The sequence below is a fragment of the Thalassophryne amazonica genome, chromosome 8, assembly GCF_902500255.1.
Source record: "Thalassophryne amazonica chromosome 8, fThaAma1.1, whole genome shotgun sequence".
Classification (NCBI taxonomy): Eukaryota; Metazoa; Chordata; class Actinopteri; order Batrachoidiformes; family Batrachoididae; genus Thalassophryne; species Thalassophryne amazonica.
Window position 1 is genome coordinate 64,692,146 of NC_047110.1, and position 21,743 is coordinate 64,713,888.

At 35.8% G+C, this 21,743-nt stretch overlaps 1 protein-coding gene across 1 annotated transcript; it reads left to right on the forward strand.

Annotated features, from left to right (window-relative positions):
• Positions 1-7,425: 7,425 nt before the first annotated feature.
• Positions 7,426-20,230, forward strand: malt3 (MALT paracaspase 3). The gene is made up of 15 exons (XM_034176518.1): positions 7,426-7,532; positions 8,333-8,427; positions 8,523-8,644; positions 8,807-8,945; positions 9,413-9,588; positions 9,803-9,899; positions 10,370-10,390; positions 10,518-10,721; positions 12,081-12,258; positions 12,379-12,453; positions 14,620-14,747; positions 16,656-16,805; positions 18,548-18,702; positions 19,380-19,496; positions 19,597-20,230. The coding sequence occupies exons 2-15, from the start codon at positions 8,418-8,420 to the stop codon at positions 19,927-19,929; spliced, it is 1,905 nt and encodes a 634-aa protein (XP_034032409.1). The 5' UTR covers positions 7,426-7,532; positions 8,333-8,417; the 3' UTR covers positions 19,930-20,230.
• Positions 20,231-21,743: the final 1,513 nt, after the last annotated feature.

Below are 21,743 nucleotides of genomic sequence, written 5' to 3' on the forward strand. Positions count from 1 at the left end.
CTTGAAGAAGGAAATGAGAAGACTTGAGAATGACAATAAAACACTGAAAGACAGTGAAGAAAATATAAAAAGCTCATACAAGGTCAGCTTTTCATGCAAAACTCAAACACACTGTTCAGAGCCAATGCCTGTCTTCTCTGGTCAGTTGCATTAGGCAAAGTTATAAATAGAATCAACTATCAACTTGTATAAGGCCTGTCAGCAGTCAAACACAGCCCAAAGATACGTTATTTACCACTAAACATTCAGGCTATAATCCATGGGTTTCTTTGACCAAGTACAACTTGGCAAATATTCCAGCACTTACCTCTGAGGTCTTTTCAGAGTTGCTTTGGAGCCCAAGTCTGTGAGGCAAATTTCCGTAACTGCCAATCATAGACATGCATGTGTTGCCAGCAGAAGCCTATTTATAGCAGGCCTACAAATAAGTGCAAGAGCACATTGGACTTTCCCAAAGTAGATGTTAGACTTAGCAAAGAAGTCAAAACTCAACAAAATGTTGACTAAATCACAGCCATTTAAAACCAAGAAACATTTTTAAATGATAGCAGTAAAAAAGTCTCATTGTTGATCATACAATAAAACAACCACTGCTATGTTTTATACACTACAAGTATATTCTTTCAGAAGCAGAGTTCCCCATCTACAAGACTTATGAAACATGTCTGTAACATGTTTCCTTCCGTAAGGAAAGGCCCATCATTTGGTATTACATCACATATTCAAAACACGTCAACCCGTGTACTGCTCATGTTTCACATAATAAAATATGAAGAAGCTCATCTGACTTTTGTTTGGGTAATATAGTTTGATTTAATAGTGTGGCAACTAAAAATATAACCAAACTTTTGTTGCATGAGGACTGGGAGTTGAAATGGACTCAGTTGCAGTGAGGCAGGAAATGATGAATAACAGTTTATTGTGATTGTGCTGATGACGTGATGGAATGGAGACAATGAGGTGAAAACACTGGAGGATGGGTTGCAGGTGAGGGAAGCCAGTGGAGCTGGTGGTGGCTGTGCATTGCACAAAGAGACAAAAATGAGAACAATCTAACAAATCCAGACAGGGGAACTACACAGACAGAGCAGAAGGTTAGGTACGCTGGAGGCCAATTTTACCACTTCCGATGACAGAAACTTCCGATGGCGGCATTCACCTGTGTAGCTCAGGCTTAAGTAGGACACCACTGATTGATACAGGTGTATCGCAACCACAGGTTTAGATGACAATCAGCTTTACTGGCAAAGAAAACACAGGAAGGATGGGGAAACAACACAAAAGGAGCCACACCAATTCCCCAGACCACAACAACTTTGACATATCCTCAAACTATACTGTCTTTAAATGTAAAATGTTTTTATAGCTTTGTTTTAATTCATTGGATATGGATCTGTAAATACTCCAGGACAGTGATATTTCTGTATTTATTCAAGTTAAATTTATTTTCATATTTAATTTATATATTTATTACTTAAAAATATTTTCATTATTTATGTCAATATATCTTTTAATTTATTAAAAATATTAAAAATAAGTGGTAAAATCATTTATTTTAAATTTATGTAACACACAGTATGTCTTTAGACATATTGAAACATATTATAATAAATGTTTAAGAACATGATTTCAACACAGTATATTTTAGGGACTAGATTACTTATTCATTGTTATTTTGTTAGGAACCTGATAAAACTGAGAAATGGGAGGAGGACAGTTAAACATTTGGAAAGAGTAAAAGAGAACAGTTCCATCCAAGGGAGCCCAGCTTCCATTCTGAATTAGTCATTTGTTTTCAACTGTGTACTCGTATAGTTTTTGTTTGTTTGTTATTACCACTGCACAGCCACTGGTCTCAACATCACACTGTATGGGGAGTCCGTCATTCAGTCAGTCAGTCAGTCAGTCAGTCCGTCATGGTTAGCCTTTGCCCTGCTTCTCTCTCTCCTTCCCTTTTTAACCCTGTGTGTAGTTCTGAGGTTTTTCCCCCAGATGGTGCACTCTGAACCGATTCTCACATGCTGCGCATCACCGCTGATCACGACCACTCAGCTGCTGTGCATGAGCGGCTGATGAGGAGCGAGTTATATAATCCCAGGATGGTAGTTCAGTCTTGTCGGATTCTTGAGTCTATGCTGACTATCCAGGAGCCTTCCAGATGCCCATGATACAGAGATCCATGATCTGAGGACTAAGCCTAATTCCTCTGTGGCCTTGACTGAGTTTTCCTGCTGCTACCAAGCACCTAAGACGTTGGAGCTTCCCACAGCTACACTCAAGCTACCTGGCCAACTCTCTAATTCCCGTATTAGAGTGAACTGTCTTTCCTGGTGTTCCAGATGCTTTCCTAAGTGCCTCCCATGCTGCCCTGGCTCCTGGTTCTTGGCTACCTGCACAGCTACGTCACTTTGGATCTCCTTGGCTCTTTGTTCAGAACGCGACTCTGCTACACGCCATTTAAGTTCCTCCTTGTCTTAGTGGGATCCTGTTCTCACTCTTCCCTGTCTGTGACTGTGCTATGATAAAGAGCTGTTCCAAGAACTCTTCCTAAGAACTGCATGAACTCTGATATCAAACAATTAAGAACCCAGCTGCATCAAGTCCTGCTTAAATGGAACTGCATCACAAGACGCAGCACTTGACCTCTGACCTCTGGAGACAATTTGTGAACTTTGGACAATTCCTGAACAGTAAACCTTATTTCCTAAGAAGAGAACATTATTTCCAGAAGTGTGAACAGTCCTATGTTAAGCCTTCTGTGAACTGTGACTGTTTTAAGGCTTCAGTGTTATGGGTGCATTTACTCACCAACTGTCTTCTTTCATCTAGTTCCAGGTCTCGGAGTCATGCGTTCCACTTGGTCCTGGTCCCTGAACCCCTGATACCAGTTCTCCTTCGAGACTGGCTCAGAAACCTGCAGCACCCTGATTTCCATCGCTATGAGCGGGCTGACTCTCACCTCAGCAGGCCACCTTACCAGCACAACTTTGTTCCTTGTTTAGTGTTAATAAATCTTTTTCCTTCATAACCCAGTCTGTTTCATGCTCCCCTGTGTTTAAGTTCATTGCCAAGTATTGGTCCAGTTCCATCTGGACCTCTAACCTTAACACATTCAACACTTCTGTTGTGATTGACTTCAGCTGAACTGCCCAGATTGTCACTGTACTTTGCATATGTATTATGCATAATGACCCCATGAAGCCTTTGGGTTTTGCGGCCACATAGTTAAATAATCCGGCGGCTAAGGGACAAATTTTAGGGGAATCATGCACTTTTTTACAAAAGCGCCAAAACTTTATCAGAGGTACTTTATAGTGTCCTGAAGTATATAAGATCGGGAGACATTGAATCCATAAACGTCTACACTCTAAAAACTTGGGTTTAAGAGAATAACCATTTTCAGCCTTCTACAGCATATAATTCATGACAAACTCTTATCTAAATGTCTATTTAAGTTTATAATATAAACTTGAAGATTATGAAAAATGTATTAAGGCTAAGTAGGGATGCTTTGAATGTACTTCAGTGTGCTTACACTCTTAGAAAAAGCGTTAATCTAGGGAAAGTGACTAAATATTGTATAACTCATTGTGAATATCAATATACCTATGCAATATAGCTGTTTGCGAGCATAGGGCAAAGGAAAGATGCTACTCATGCATTCTAACATATTTACACTCTAAAATAACAACAGTGTTTGAACGGAAAGAAATGCCTTTTTATTAATTACAAGAAATCAATTTTGTTTTTATGGCCATAACCATTTAGTTAGTTTATGCTATATCTTCCATAACATAAAATCAGACTCTATATTAATTACTTAAAGTGACTGAAAGCTGTTTACATGCATAGAAAAAGAAAGTATGCTACAAATGCACTTAAACATAGTTTACACTCTTAAAAAAATAATGGTAAATTAATGTTACAATTTAAGAACACTGTAGTTCTATAACAGTTACTTCTATAACTTAGATTCTGCATGACTATTTATGTTCAAATCCAGTAACACAAAAACTGTAGCACACTCCTAGAAAGAGTAAACATATAGACATCTTCACCACCATAATTATGTTGTTTGTTTCAGTTTTTATAGATGATAATATTATTATTATTATTATATTATTATTATTATTATTATTATTGTTGTTGTTGTTGTTATCATTATTATTTTATGTTATTGGTATTAAGACGATAATCACCATATTTTCTAACTGAAAACATTGTAAATACCTGGTTGGCAAACTTCCTAGATATGCAAAAATGTGTCATGAATATTTTAATGAACTACTCTCTACAGCTTTCATGCTAGGAAGATCACAGTGACCTAATTTTATGTCTCAGAGGTAGAGGCCTGTTAAAGATCCCTACAGGCCTGAAATGGGTCCTGTACCGCTTTCCATTTTGAAACATACCACCCTGCTAATGTATAAGGATGTGCAATGACGTATGACGCCACACGACGGACGATACATGATCACATAAGCTCAGTATAGCTTTGCACGAGTTGCATTAGCCATTCTCTACAGCTTAACAATGTCCAATCTTGATCACTGGCCCCCTACATAATAACCATATGATCGTATTGTCATATGAATAGCAAAATATACACTGTATTATAACCATGCAAACACCCTTTAAAAAAAAAGCAGGATACAGGGCTAAAATCAAATGTCTCCCGCTTTGACATGACTTAATATAACCTAAAGAGTCCCTGGACAAAGTTTGGCGCTTTTGTAAAAAAGTACACGATTCTATCCCTTAACTGCTGGACTAAAAGGTCAAAAAGTCAGTGGAGCGTACTTTGTAAAACTTTTGTCAGTGCAATAACGCCTTTCATAATTACCTGTTTGACACCAAATTTGATAGCCTCAGTCACATTGTGGCATTTCTAAACTTCTGAATATTCCATTGAGTACTGTTAGGGCCATAATCCAGACGTGGAAGAACATTTAATTTCACCATAAATCAGCCACAACCAGGTGCTCCTTGCAACATTTTTGACAGAGGAGTGGAAGGAAATACCAGAAGAGTTGTCCAAGAACTAAGGACCACTTGTGGAGAGCTTCAGCAAGACCTGGAACTAGCAGGTACAATTGTTTCAAAGAAAACAATAAGTAATCCACTCAACCACCATGGCCTGGATGCTCACTCACCACACAAGACTCCATTGCCAAAGAAATAATAAGGATGTTGATGCTTGCTTAAAGTTTGCTGCAAAACATTTAGACAAGCCTGTGGAATACTGGAAGGATATAGTCTTGTCAGATGAGATGAAAATTTAATTATTTGGAGGCCAATTAATACACACCATGTTTGGAGGGTAAAATGTCACTGCATATCAGCCCCAAAACACTATACCAACAGTGAAGGTTGGAGGTGGAAGCATCATGGTGAGGGACTGTTTTTCAGCATACAGCTTCCTTCCGTCATATCATTGAAGGAAGGATGAATGGTAAAATGTACCGAGACATTCTTGATAAAAATCTGCTGCCATCTACAAGGATGATGAAAATGAAACGAGGGTGGACAATTCAGTAAGACAATGATCCCAAACTCACAACCAAGGAAACTCTCATTTTGTTTCAGAGAATGAAAATAAAGCTGCTAGAATGGCCCAGCCAATCCAATAGAAAATCTATAGAAAGAGTTCATAGAAGAGGTCCGCAGAACCTTCAAGATTTGAAGACTGTTTGTGTGGAAGAATGGGCTAAAATCACATCTGAGCAATGCATGTGACTAGTTTCTCCACAAAGGAGGCATCTTGAAGCTGTTATTACCAACAAAGGCTTTTATATGAAGTATTAAATAAATTTCAGCAAACGTTTTCATTATTTTTTCCTGGTATCATTCCATTTCATTACACATAACTTAATTTCTGTACTTATTTGTTTTGGTTTCTTTTCATGTATGGATTCATTTGTTACCAAAATCTGGTGAACATTTCATGTCAATAGCACCTTTACAAATATATTTACTGAGAAAAATGGTGACGTGTTCAATACTTATTTTACCTTCTCATATATATATATATATATATATATATATATATATATATATATATATATATATATATATATATATATATATATATATATATATATATATATATATATAGGGGTGGTGGCCAAGTGGTTAATGCGCTTGGTTTCAGTTCAGAAGGTTCCGGGTTCAAATCCCACCCCTGCCACATTTCTCCATGTAATGTGGAGTTGCGTCAGGAAGGGCATCCGGCGTAAAACTTGTGCCAATTCAAACATGCAGATCCACTTTGGATTTGCTGTGGTGACCCCAAGTGCAAACAAGGGAGCAGCTGAAGGGACTTACTTTTACTATATATATATATATATATATATATATATATATATGAGGGGCAGTCTTCTGCTGGGACTGGGACTATATATATATACACCAATCCCAGCAGAAGACTGCCCCTCCCTGAGCCTGGATCTGCTGGAGGTTTCTTCCTGTTAAAAGGGAGTTTTTCCTTCCCACTGTCGCCAAGTGCTTGCTCATAGGGGGTCGTTTTGACCGTTGGGGTTTTTCTGTAATTATTATATGGCTTTTGCCTTACAATATAAAGCGCCTTGGGGCAACTGTTTGTTGTGATTTGGCGCTATATAAATAAAATTGATTTGATTTGATTTGATATATAACTCTGAAAATACCTCAGAGGTAAGTGCTGGAATATTTGCCAAGTTGTACTTGGTCAAAGAAACACATGGATTATAGGCTGAATGAGGTGAGCTGAGGTACACCCTGGACAGGGTGCCAGTTTATCGCTGGGCCACAAACAGACAATATAGTGATACCAGGCCAAAATAAACTTTTTCATGTTTTATTAAAATTGGTTGTCTTGAGTAATCCTGTCCTTGTCAAGCCTTGTTTGGTACTATGTTATAAAATATGTTATACACTATGGTGGCCTAAATGTGGGCTTGTGACCAGGTCACAATCACAAAAACAACGATAAGGTGCCCTTGGGTGAGGTAAATTAAGTTGCTCCTGGTGTGCAGTTGAGCACTATGTGTCTCTGAACGGGTGAATGTGGATTATAAACACATAATCTGTGCACCGGCTTTATAAATGCATTTCATTTCCACCCCGAAAAAAATACATGAAGACCGTTTTTCAACCTGCGTGTCAGATGTGAACGAGCAGGAACAGCCATATACAGTCAACGCAATCTATTCATTACCGTAATGACACAAATAAATGGCAGCGACTCCACGACACAAATCGAGACGCGACCTCCGCGCGGATTTTCTGTTTGACCACTTCAGAGTTAATACAGATATTTATTGTAGTATTATTGTAAAACTAAAATAATATAATTCTAAATAAGGTATTCACAGTCAGACTTGGTGTTTTGAACTAAATGCGCCTATATTGTGGACATACTGGTAATATGCTGTCTTGTTCCGGGAAAGGGAGGCGGTGAGAAGATTTAGTTCAAGTTGGAAAACACTGGGAGGATTTAAACAGTCTGTATCACGTTCCGCGCTGGCTGCACCCGAGTACCAGTCTGAGTACAGGTATGAACTATAACCTGTTTTGTGGTTATGTAGAACACCGCTTGTTTTATCGTCGAATCCAGTTTGTTCTTTTCCCCTCACTTGTGTTGCGTGTCTTGATTTGACATCATGAGAAATGAAAATCATCTAGTCAGCTAGTCGTGGATATCCTGTTGACGTTTAAGCACAAAGTTTAAGTAAAATTGCAGTGTTTGCACTTCTTTATTTTCTCTCGCTTCCAATTTCCTTATATACAATATTTATAAAAACTGTCATTCAACTTGCAGTGTTTGCACTTCTTTATTTTCTCTGGCTTCTAATTTCATATATATATATATATATATATATATATACATATAATTATATTATATATTCTATTATATATATATATATATATATATATATATATATATATATATATATTATATTATATATTATATTATTATATTATATATATTAATTATAATTATATATATATATATATATATATATATATATATATATTATATATTATATAATTATATATCACACATTTTTTATATATATATATATATATATATATATAATGTGTGTGTGTTTTTGCACTCCTGTTTACAAACACACATTATATATATATATATATATATATATATATATGTGTGTGTGTATATATATATATATATATATATATATATATATATATATATATATATATATATATATGTATATATATGTATATATGTATATGTGTGTGTGTGTGTGTGTGTGTGTTCATACACACACACCTGTTTATATATAATATATAAAAATTGTCATTCAACTTGGACTTATTTCCATCACAGCCTGGTCCTTGAATGCCTCACCAAGAGAAACTATAGCCTCAAATAAAGAAGATGCACTGAGGAGTAGATCTGCATTCATTCAAATATGATCAATGGTAAAGGACATTTCAGGCTTATCAACATGTGACTTTTAGAAACACTCACAACTGATGATTTCAGGTGACTGAGATTCTCATTTGTCGTGTTTCAGAAATACTCATTGTGCGTCATCCCGTCAGTGTGTGTGTACCGGTCAGCCATAAAGTGACTCTGAGTGTCCGTGCTGAGGGTACAGGTATCCTGAATTACCAGTGGTTCACTGATAAAACAGAGGTGTGTGATTTTTATTTAAAATAGCTAAATTCAAGTTGGTTTTTTTTCAAACTTGTAGTGATCTTTCGGAATTGTTTTTTCTTTTCTTTCTGCCACTGTATTTGCCTCTGTACCTAATTACGCTATTATATATATTTTATTTATTTATTTATTTATTTAAAGATTCCTGGTGCCATTCATGCAGACCTGACGATTTGTGCTCAGAACACTCAACTCTACGTGTGCCGAGTAAATGACCAGTTTTACAACTGTAAATTCAGTGAATGGGTGAAAGTAAAAGTGCTGGATATTGATAAATCAGGTAGAGTATGCCATTTGGATTTAGAGTGTAGTAGCAGAATGCATAATTGTTTTGCATATTTGCAAAATCGCTTCAGCTTGTGAGACCATAAGATTTTGTGCACAATCAGTTTTTCTTTTAATCTATGTTTTACACTTATGGTTGAGTTTTTATGGTAGACAAGGACTTCCAACAACTTCATTCTGGATGCTAAGAGCAAAATATATGTCCAAAAAACTCCTGCTATGGAAATCCATATGTGAATTCCTGCTTGTTCTAAGACACATCTGCTATGGTGAAGCATGGCGAGTTGTAGCTCTTTTCTTGTTACAGTGGCAGGCAATATCAGTGTTTATATAGTAGTTTTTTAATTATTTATGGATATTTTTGAATAACTTGAATATTGTTTTTACACCTGTTGGCCTAGTGAATCAGATTAATGTGTCATATTGCTAATTACTGTTGTGTGTATTTATTCCAATGATCAGGTTTGCCTCAGCAGTGGCAGGGTGAGCCCCACATTGCTGTTAATCCTGAACCCCACACAGTACGTCAGGGAGAGAAAGTTATTCTTCGTTGTGTCGCCTTTGGCATCCCGGCTCCACGCTATCAATGGTACAGAAATGGCCAGGCTCTGCTGGACAAGACTGGTGACACACTGCAGGTAAACAGACATGACGGCCCCATGTTTGCTTGTCTCTATGATGATACTCGGTGCTTACACTGTCTTTGATTGTGTCATTTCACTGGCTCAGAGTTATGCAGCTTTCACAAGCCAAGTCTCCACTGCCATTTAACTAGGAACGTTGGTTAATATTCCCCTCTCTCAAAAAAATAAAGGTTCTTGTTAAGAACTTAAATTATTTTGGTGTCTCTAGATTGACCATACAACAGCGACACATGAAGGATCATACCTGTGCTCAGTGTCAAACGTACATGAAGAAACATGGACTGAACCGGTTGATGTTCATATAGGTAAGTCATAAGGGAAATACTTTAAAAAAAAATTTTTTATCAGCTGGATCCTCTTCCAGTTCTTGCATTGCATGTTGTTTTAGTCCCTTTTGTATCAGTGGAAACAAAAAACTTGAGGTATCTTAAGGCCACGGTCCTTTAGGCATTAGTTCTTGAGCTGTTTCCATTATGCTGAAGACAGGAGGTACTTTCCTGTTTCTGCAGAGTCAAAAAGGAAGTTAAGACTCAGAATAGCACTTAGACACAGAACACGAAAGTGATGTAAAGTGAAGCTGTGTCTTAAATTTCATCTGTTTGCCGTCTGTTTAGTGTCAAATACGTGGTGTGCAAAAAGAGCTATAAAGTTGATTAATGTTTTATCATATATTAGTACCTTCTGGATACAATTTCAGTGTTTCAAATCTTTGGAAGAGTGAATATACTGTAAAAGGAATTTGTGTGTGTGTGTTTCTGTTTTTCATATCGTCCAGCAAAAAGTGCAGTCCTCACAGGTATTGTTTTATGAAACTACCCTTCTATTTTTAGTGTGCATGATAAGTAAAGATGGAAGAAATCACAATATGTAATGCAGTTTCCTTATGTCACAATGCTTAAATTTGCCTTTGGTCTTTGTTTTAGCAACTGACAAAGTTGCATTGCTTATTGGGAATCTGAATTACTCCAGTCATCCTGGCCTGATGGCTCCAGTTGTGGATGTACATGAACTTGCCAATCTCCTACAGCAGCTTGGCTTCAGAGTGGTTTCTCTCTTGGACCTTACCAGGGAGGAGATGCTGGCTGCTATTGAAAGGTTCATTCAGCTTCTTGACAAGGGAGTTTATGGTCAGTAGAATATGAAGCTTTTTCTATGCATCTGTTACTGAATATCTTAATTGTGTGTGTGTATGTGTGTGCGTTTAACCGTAATATTATGCGGGCCCCAAACTAGGGTTGCATATATGTTATTTTCATTCATTCCTTTGGTAATCACTTATGTGGTAATCAGTAAATCTATAAAATGTCAAGAAATAGCTTTTAAAAATCATATAAAATGACCTGTAGTTGACCAAAACTCAAAAAAAAAAAATTGGAATGTATTTAACTTGATGCATGTGGATAATATAAAAACAAAGAAAAGGGGCCTATACATGTCCCTGAGAAGCTCTGACTTGTTAAAGTGTGGCGTTTTTGCTCAATAACAGCCTTAAACCACTGGCTGTCAAATTTTACTTTCACATCCTATTACTCTCCTTACCCCCCCCCCCAAAAAAAGAAAAAAAAAATTGTAATCCTAAAATGTTTCAATATTCTGGAAAAGAGTACTAGCACCATTTTTAATTTTTCTGTCAATAAAATTATCAGAATCGATGAAAATTTTGGATTTCTTTAACTTTCCGGCCAAAAAAATCTGTCTAGTAACTGTCACCTGACTGCCTCAATGAATCATACTGACTTGATTCATTGCACAATCATATGAGTCTTTTTTTCCCCCCACATGAACCAATTTCATTCACCTTTACTTGCACTTCTCTTTTTCTCCCAGTTTGTCTGCATCAGATGGAAAAGCTGACCTAAACAATGAATCAGTAATCAAACTACCAGATTTTTTAACTGACTCATTTCAGCTCTAATTTAAAATTTTCCATGCTAACTCGTACTCACTCTTCTCCACTTGTCATGGGCAGCAATTGTACCAGTTTAACTAAATTCTTCTAAATGTGTATCTGAGTGCCGATGGAGAGCTTTCATTGATTTAATGGATAATATAACACAATTATGCCATTATTTGTGTTGAAATAAGTCAAAGTTTTTACTTTAACATAGGCATTTGAACCAGTCCTACAGTGTTGAAGCACATGATGATAATTATAGCCTCAACGAGCAGTCGTGTAGTTTAGGGGAAGTACTGTGAGCCATTTCTATTTTTCAACACAAACATAAATGCAAACTTTTTTGATAGATCTGCTGTGTAAAATTAAACATCTTGATATTTTAACTTTATGTAATGATTAGAGGGAAAAGGAATGATACACACTTATGAACCACTCAGTAAAGACATGAGGCATCTGTCTGCTCTCCAGTGTTATCTTTATAAAACCTACTTCAATCACTTTATATTTTTGTCATTTCAAGAGTGGAGAATGTTACAATTGTAATTGTGTGCCAGTAGTAACTAAATATGCATTTTGTCACTCTGGACAGGTCTTTTCTACTATGCAGGACATGGCTATGAGCGAGCTGGGAGAAATTATTTGGTGGCTGTTGATGCTCCACAGCCGTACCGCCCAGAAAACTGTGTCTGTGTGCAGAGGGTCATGCTCAACATGCAGCAAAAGAAGACTGCCCTCAGTGTAATTCTCTTGGATACTTGTCGAAAATGGCAAGTACAAGAATGAGTTAGTTTTTCACTGAGATGTTTATAATGACTGTGAAATTTTGCTTCCAGGTTACCTGGGTGTCTTATGTTTCATTATAATGACAACTTTGTTTCCTTCTAAAGGTACAACCAGGATTGTACCCCATCAGCCATCATGCCATTGGGACCCAGTGGGAATACTGTTTATGGCTATGCCACGTATGTACTTTTTATTTTGTTGATTAAACTAGACAGCACTCAGAGGGCACATACTTCAGACTAAATGAGTCAACTGTCTGTTTTTAATCAAATCCAATTTTCATTCATTTGCCAAAAATGCATAATGTGACACTGTAGATCTGGGTTGTTATCCAGATACGCACCAAATTACACATTTGTTGACATTTTCAGTTTACATATACTCAAGAATTCTATGCACATGAAAGGCGTAGTTCTCTCAAATTTCGTTCACAAATTTTCTATAATCTTTGTTAATGAGAACTTCAACTGGCCAAGATAATCCATCTACCTTGGAGGTGTACTATATCACGATGCTGAAGAACTGGTGTGATTATTGCACTGGCAATAATAAAAGTATATATAAGTCAAGTTTTTTTTTTTTTTTTTTTCTTCACCATTAAGACTCACATATGAGCAATTGGCAAAAATGTAAAAACAAATCAAAATACCATATTTTTCAATGTGAACTGACTTGGGGGAACAAAATTAATCTATCTACAAAATTTCTAAAACCTTCTTGACATGTCTTGATAACATGCAAACATTAATGAAAACACATAACCTATATATATGTGTATGTATGTATATGTGTGCATATATATATATATATGCGTATGTACGTATATGTGTGCATATATATATATATGCTTACGTATTGTGTGCATATATATATATGCGTACGTACGTATATGTGTGCATATATATATATATATGCGTACGTACGTATATGTGTGCATATATATATATATGCGTACGTACGTATATGTGTGCATATATATATATATGCGTACGTACGTATATGTGTGTATATATATATATATGCGTACGTACGTATATGTGTGCATATATATATATATGCGTACGTACGTATATGTGTGCATATATATATATATGCGTACGTACGTATATGTGTGCGCATATATATATATATGCGTACGTACGTATATGTGTGCGCATATATATATATATATATATATATATATATATATATATATGCGTTCGTACGTATATGTGTGCGCATATATATATATATATATATATATATATATATATATATATATATATATATATATAATATATATATATATGCGTTCGTACGTATATGTGTGCGCATATATATATATATATATATATATATATATATATATATATATATATATATATGCGTTCGTACGTATATGTGTGCGCATATATATATATATATATATATATATATATATGCGTTCGTACGTATATGTGTGCGCATATATATATATATATATATATGCATTCGTACGTATATGTGTGCGCATATATATATATATATATATATATATATATATATATATATATATATGCGTGCGTACGTATATGTGTGCGCATATATATATATATATATATATATATGCGTGCGTACGTATATGTGTGCACATATATGTATATATATATATATATGCGTGCGTACGTATATGTGTGCACATATATGTATATATATATATATATATGCGTGCGTACGTATATGTGTGCGCATATATGTATATATATATATATATATGCGTGCGTACGTATATGTGTGCGCATATATATATATATATATATATATGTATGTATGTATGTGTATGTATGTATGTATGTGTATGTATGTATGTATGTGTATGTATGTATGTATGTGTATGTATGTGTATGTATGTGTATGTATGTATGTATGTGTATGTATGTGTATGTGTATATGTATGTATGTGTATGTGTATATGTATGTATGTGTATGTATATGTATGTATGTGTATGTATATATGTATGTATATGTATATATGTATGTATGTATATATGTATGTATGTATATATGTATGTATATGTATGTATGTATATATGTATGTATATGTATGTATGTATATGTATGTATATGTATATATGTATGTATGTATATGTATATATGTATGTATGTATATGTATATATGTATATATGTATGTATATGTATGTATGTATATGTATATATGTATGTATGTATATGTATATATGTATATATATGTATGTATGTATATATGTATATATGTATGTATATGTATGTATGTATGTCTATATGTATATATATGTATGTATGTATATATGTATATGTATGTAAAACTGCTGCAATTCTTATATCTCTGTTTTAATGACTAACGCAGGTGTGAAGATGCTGAAGCCTTTGAGGTCCAGGATGGAGGCAGAAGTACTGGAATCTTCACAAAGTACTTGATCAAGCACATCCTACAGACGGAGAAAGTCACACATGTCTTAGAGAAGGTTTCTGAGGGTAAGTATTTTTTGTTGTTTCCATGTTTTTGAATACAGTGATGATACATTTCTGGCAAGGTAAGAACTTTGAAAAGTGAAATTTTAGCAATTTACTTGACATGACAATATCTCCCCCCCCCCAACTGTATCACCGACACTTAATAACTAAATAATTAGCCATAGTAGCATATAGTTGTAATGCTATATCTGTGCATAACATCAAAGTACAAAATTGCATCTTTGCTATTTTACCCATGTTGTCGAGTGGAGTTTGTTGCAGATCTGTGGTAGTGACGTGCTCCCCTTTTCAAATGACTCCTTTGTTTAATGTTGTTTACTTGGTCCTTGTTAGCAGAGTTGGGACTGAGCATCGGTGAAGAGTTATGTTGTACCTTTTGGGGAGTGTGTCTTGTTGTCTAGGCTGGTAGCACAATTTTGCAAGGTACCATGAGCATGGGACCACATTCTCTGGAAATTCACCCTGTTGGTGAGAGAACAGTAAGACATCTGAGAGCTGCCGAGAGAAGGACAGCTGCACAACCTACTGGTGCTCTCATATATTCACTCAGAAAGCAAGAGGTCCTGAAAAACAGTATTTGTGTCTAATATACTGTAGGATTTTAATCCATGATTCTTTGTTTCCTTTTATGCCATGAAGGCAGACTTTGAACAGCAAATTAAAAATCTCATGGCTTACTTTTTTTTTTTTTACTTAAGTACTTACTTACTTAAGAGATGGAAAATTAAATGCTGATGATGAAGTACTGTGAGCTTATATGTAATGGGAACATAGTGAAGACAGCTTGTCTGAAATATTGCTGTGGACAAATGTATTCCAGTGCCAAGCATGAATCAGAATTGGCCAGTTGGTCAGGACTGTGGCAGGTGTGCAGAGAACTCCTCCTTGGAGTGGCTTTGCTAACCCAACTCCTTGGTTTCGTAATCTGAGATGTCGAATTCTACACAAAATTGTTGCAAATGAGACCCTTCAAGGTCAGTTTATGTTGCTTCTCAACCGTAAACAGTTAAAATAGGTCATCACATCAGGATGTATAAACCTGTTCCACTTATCGTGCAAAAAGAATGCCAAAAAAATTGCCAATTAGCCATCATTTGTCCTTATATGTTGTATTTTACTGAGCTGACAACAAGTGTCATTTTTTTTTTTTTTCCGTCTAAAAGCCTATTTCATTGTTTTCCTTGGTGATCGTGTCAACCATCTAAAAGCCTGTTTCCAGGGCTATGGTTTTCTAATATATTTGTTAACTCATGTCTGAAAAAATTTTGCATCACGCAAGAAAAACAGAATACAAGTGGAACGTATGTAAAAAAAACAAACAAACAAATAAAATAAAACTTAATACAAGATTAATCAAAACAAGACAGATTTTTTTTTCATTTGATGTTTAAAAAATTAAAATGTGTAAAAGCTCAAGGGGTCACAAACAGCACTGAGGTACTGTTAGTTATTTGTTACTGAATATGATTATTATTGTTTATGCACATTCAGTGAATTGTACCAATTAATGTATAATTCAGTATTTATTATGTCTATATGTATACATACACATGCATTTGAAAACTTTACAGATTTAATGTTTGATGTGTGTAGATGAGTTGCATTCATTTTACTCATTCATTGTTTTGGATATCTGTCTGCAATGTGTCATATGCCTAAACTATTCAGTGCATTCATGTGTGGTTTTTCTATATAATTCCCTTTTCTCTTCTGCACAGTTATGCCTATTTGTTAATACTTCCCTTTCATTGTGTGCTTTATATCCTTAAACAAGGGTTTTCCAAAGTTCACTTTTCTGTCTTTTAAGCTGGTCAAATAAAGTGAATTTATGAAGCTTCTGTGGAGTTGTGCTGTTCTTCCAGGAACCACTGTACATTTACCTTTGTTTGCTTTGCTTTCCTCCTGTAGATCTTGGCAGAGACCCTCTGGTCGCAGGCAGGCAGGCGGTGGAAATTAAACACACCTTAAAGGAACCTCGATCCCTTGCAGATTCAGTTCAGACCACTGGCCACACCAAGGAGCTGCACTTACGGGATGCCTGCTGGAGACAAGCAAATGGTATGTTTCAAATATGTATTTTTTTTAAGCTTATATAAAAGCAGATCAAATGATAATGAAGACTGCTGTGTCAAATATGTCCACATAAACAGCTCTGTTTCCTGTTCCATCCACCCACTCCAACTAGAGGACTCTTAAAAATCATTTTCTGTTGTCTCATGCAGTTAGGGACATGTATTGCTCACACTTACCTTTCCTGCACTGCATAGTGTAACACATCAATGAATAAAGTTGTGGTTTAATGTGATTGCTTTAAAATCACAATTAAAAACAAACAAACAAAAACATGCAACATTGTAGTGAATCATTATAGAGAGCGAGTCATTTTTGAGGCTTTCCTGTTTTCTAGAAAGAAGACCCTATAAACCTGTTAGTATTGATTTTACCGCAATATGCTGTAGTTGGGTAATGATCTCATTACTTTGTGCACTGCACTAAAACCACATTCTGATTAAAAGGCCCAAAATTGGTTCATCAGAAACTAGTCAAAGTCAGCTGCCTGCTAGAGGAATTTCATGTCATGAAAAAAGTACCCTCAGTGAAGTAACTTCTGAGCATTTCACTATTTTGTAAGTCCCTTTAGCTGCTCCCTTGTTTGCACTTAGGGTCGCCACAGAAAATCCAAGGTGGATCTGTATGTTGAACTGGCACAAGTTTTACATTGGGTGCCCTTCCTGACGCAACTTCACATTACATGGAGAGATGTGGCAGCTAAGCATTTCACCTTTTTGTTAGTGTTAATGCAGAGTCCCTAGTTAGATAGGTAAGTAGCTAACTAGAGCTAGACTAATCTAATTCCTAATCAAATTCAATATCATCCACAATGGAAGGTTTTGAGTGTGTTGCACTCACAATATATTCAGTTAAGATGGAATAATCCAACTGCACAAAATTCTTCATTTATTTAATTTAATCTTGGCGGGTTACTGCAACATTCATATCTGTTAAATAAAAAAAGTTTTCAAAAGTCATACAAAATGATTTTTTTTTTTTAGCACCACGACTATAATCTTGCCAGAATTCCTATTTAGCAAATTTAGACCCAGGAAGTGCACACTTAGTCATTTAAATTAACTGGATTCACAACTATGGTATATCACAGATTTTATTTATTGTACAAGTTCACTGATAGTTACAATTTGGTAGAAGCAATAAAAAAATCTTTCTGACATGATCTTTGGAGCATTTCATTATTTTGTTGTTTGTGTGCAGAGATTACCTAGCTAGCTAACCAGTGTATGCTTTAGTGTGTGATTCACGTACAATATCTTTAACTACATTTGAATAAACCAACTGCACAGAAATCCTAATGTATCAAATTTTTTCAGCATTTATTTTGTCTTAGACAATTGTTGCAAAAATTCTACTCGATTGGATTCACAACTATATCATACAAATTGTATTTTATTGTACGCATCCATTCTGTTAAACAAAAAGCACAAAAAACAACCCACAACTAGTTAACAAGTCGCTCAAAAACATTTTTACTGTAGATTTCTTGATTGTTGCCATACATTTTGCCCTAGTTAATGACATTTAAATTCACAACAATTGTATGTTGTACAGATTATAGTTATTGCATGATGTCTGCGCTTGCTGGAATTTTACAGAAGCAATAAAAATCTCTCTTCATAGTGCATACCTGAATCACTCACCCGTCATAAAGCCACAATAAAACCCTGACTAACATGGTTTAAAACTGTCCACAAAACAAAAATGAGTAAATGTTTATTTATTTACAGTGTTGCCACAGAAGAAGGTGTTGATGTTTCTTTGTGGCGTAGAGGTGGAACTCAGTTTCTCAGCATTGTTTTCCAATGTTCTGATGGCTTTTGCCGTCATCAAGACCACAGGACCCCGAACCCAGGACTGCACCATCACGCTGAGAAGCATACCTGTAAATATTGTTCATATTCGTCTCATGATTCATCATTATCTGTACAGCTTCCACGTGGCACTTATAGTGAAACTGTTGCACCACAATCTTCACAGCTTTGAGCCACAGAAAACAATTTGAATAATTATACGCTGTATATTGTTCAAGGGCAGGAAGTCGAGACTCTTTGTAATATACTCACACCGTAGTGTGTTGGCCTTTGGTAGTGCTCACTGAAGCCTAACTTTAATGTGTGAGTCAGTAATCTCAACATTATGCTTTAAAAACTTCATATATTTACATAACAATTTTCTATTTTTCTCACAATGGAACACTTCCGGTTTCCATATACCGATATTTATTTTCTGGACCGTGACCGTTTATGCCCTCATGTGTCATGTTTGAGGAAGTTCTGCACATATTTGGGCTTCCAGGCTACTCCATTCACAAATAAAGCAACCGCAGGAAGTGCTACAATTCATTCCTATGTGTCTATTGTAGCAAAGTGACACCTAGTGGTTTAATTTTTTAAAAGAGCCAAACAACACAATGCATTCTAACATTAACAAGACTGCATTTGAATATTAATGATTTTAAATACTGTGATTTCTGAGATGACACAAATGTATTGTTACAGTGGGTGAAGAGAATGTATTTATGTTAACAAATTGTGTTATTTCTCACCTCTGAAACTTTAGTCAATGGAAGATGTTTTATCCCGCCCTGGAAGGTCAGAGGAGATGGACTCTCTTCTGGCCAGCATGCCTGACAGCCATGATTGTACGCTACGACTTTGTACACTGCAGAAACTTAAGGTATGCACGTAGTGAAATGTGTTGACAAAGGAAAAAAGTCTTTGCAAGAAGGCATGTCAGAGAAATATGATTGTGTTTTTGTCTTCTTCGCCTTTGTTAGGAGTCGCTGGTTATCAAAGTGGACCTACACTTTACTCATATAGACAGTAATCAGCGACTAACAGAAAGCCAACACGTGGACATTGGAAAGCCTATGGTGGCATCGTGTAAACTCTACAAGAGAAGTCATGGAGCATCTGCCAAAAAACAAGGAGCTTCTTCTCAAAGTGTGAACATTTCAAGCAGCAAAGCGCCGCTGCATCAGACTCAGGCTGCTCCATGTCGCCCTTTCACCAGAAAGGCGGAATGCACTGTCAAAGTCACGGCTCCAAAGAGCAACGAGCCAGAAGAGAATGATGAGAATGAACTGCAGAACTGGACATGTGGGCAGTAGAAGATTTGTGTTTTTGTGAATACTTGGATGTGTTTTTATGAAAGAGGTTTAATTTTTGTGAATGTTTGTGTTCTGAATGAATAAGTGAATGCTTGAGGTAGTATGCATGTATGTATATATTTCACCCACTGCTCAGTACTGGATGAATAATGACACTGCAGTTTTTTCCCTTTAAAAAAAAAAAAAAAAAAAACACTGATTAATTGTAAATTTAATGTATTTATATGTGGGCAGTATGTCCTACTGTAGCTAACGGATAATTCCTTTAATCATAATGAATGTATTAAAGATATTTTCATGATGTTTTAATACAAATCATCTGAAATATTGTGCTTGGGATTTCTTTTCAGTACTTTGATGTTAAGAGGCTATTATACTACACTGTGATAAATATTGGTCTTTATCAATTATATGATCATTCGAGACTAAGCAGATGAAATATCTTTCATCTTGTGTCACTGTAAAGGTAAAGGAATATTTACAGCGTCATTTGCAGTAAATTATGCTGTCACAACAATGTCATCTCATTTATGTTTCTCCATACGTTTTCTTGTACTTTGTCTAATGGTCTATGCCACAGTCTATGTTGTTGGCATGTCAACACCTGTCAGTACCAGCATCTAGTGCACCATTAGACCATGAGGCAAACTACAAGAAAACCTATGGAGAATAGTGGCTCACAATGTACAACCCCTGGCAAAAATTATGGAATCACCGGCCTCGGAGGATGTTCATTCAGTTGTTTAATTTTGTAGAAAAAAAGCAGATCACAGACATGACACAAAACTAAAGTCATTTCAAATGGCAACTTTCTGGCTTTAAGAAGCACTGTAAGAAATCAAGAAAAAAAAATTGTGGCAGTCAGTAACGGTTACTTTTTTAGACCAAGCAGAGGGAAAAAAAATGTGGAATCACTCAATTATGAGGAAAAAATTATGGAATCATGAAAAACAAAAGAACGCTCCAACACATCACTAGTATTTTGTTGCACCACCTCTGGCTTTTATAACAGCTTGCAGTCTCTGAGGCATGGACTTAATGAGTGACAAACAGTACTCTTCATCAATCTGGCTCCAACTTTCTCTGATTGCTGTACCCAGATCAGCTTTGCAGGTTGGAGCCTTGTCATGGACCATTTTCTTCAACTTCCACCAAAGATTTTCAATTGGATTAAGATCCGGACTATTTGCAGGCCATGACATTGACCCTATGTGTCTTTTTGCAAGGAATGTTTTCACAGTTTTTGCTCTATGGCAAGATGCATTATCATCTTGAAAAATTATTTCATCATCCCCAAACATCCTTTCAATTGATGGGATAAGAAAAGTGTCCAAAATATCAACATAAACTTGTGCATTTATTGATGATGTAATGACAGCCATCTCCCCATTGCCTTTACCTGACATGCAGCCCCATATCATCAATGACTGGAAATTTACATGTTCTCTTCAGGCAGTCATCTTTATAAATCTCATTGGAACGGCACCAAACAAAAGTTCCAGCATCATCACCTTGCCCAATGCAGATTCGAGATTCATCACTGAATATGACTTTCATCCAGTCATCCACAGTCCACGATTGCTTTTCCTTAGCTCATTGTAACCTTGTTTTTTTCTGTTTAGGTGTTAATGATGGCTTTCGTTTAGCTTTTCTGTATGTAAATCCCATTTCCTTTAGGCGGTTTCTTACAGTTCGGTCACAGACGTTGACTCCAGTTTCCTCCCTTTCATTCCTCATTTGTTTTGTTGTGCATTTTCGATTTTTGAGACATATTGCTTTAAGTTTTCTGTCTTGACGCATTGATGTCTTCCTTG

Bases quoted from the DNA above. Each gene is read 5' to 3' on its own strand.
- malt3 (XM_034176518.1), top strand. The intron at 8,645-8,806 runs GTGTGTGATTTT...ATTTATTTAAAG, and splicing joins GGTTCACTGATAAAACAGAG to ATTCCTGGTGCCATTCATGC. The intron at 12,259-12,378 runs GCAAGTACAAGA...TTCCTTCTAAAG, and splicing joins TTGGATACTTGTCGAAAATG to GTACAACCAGGATTGTACCC.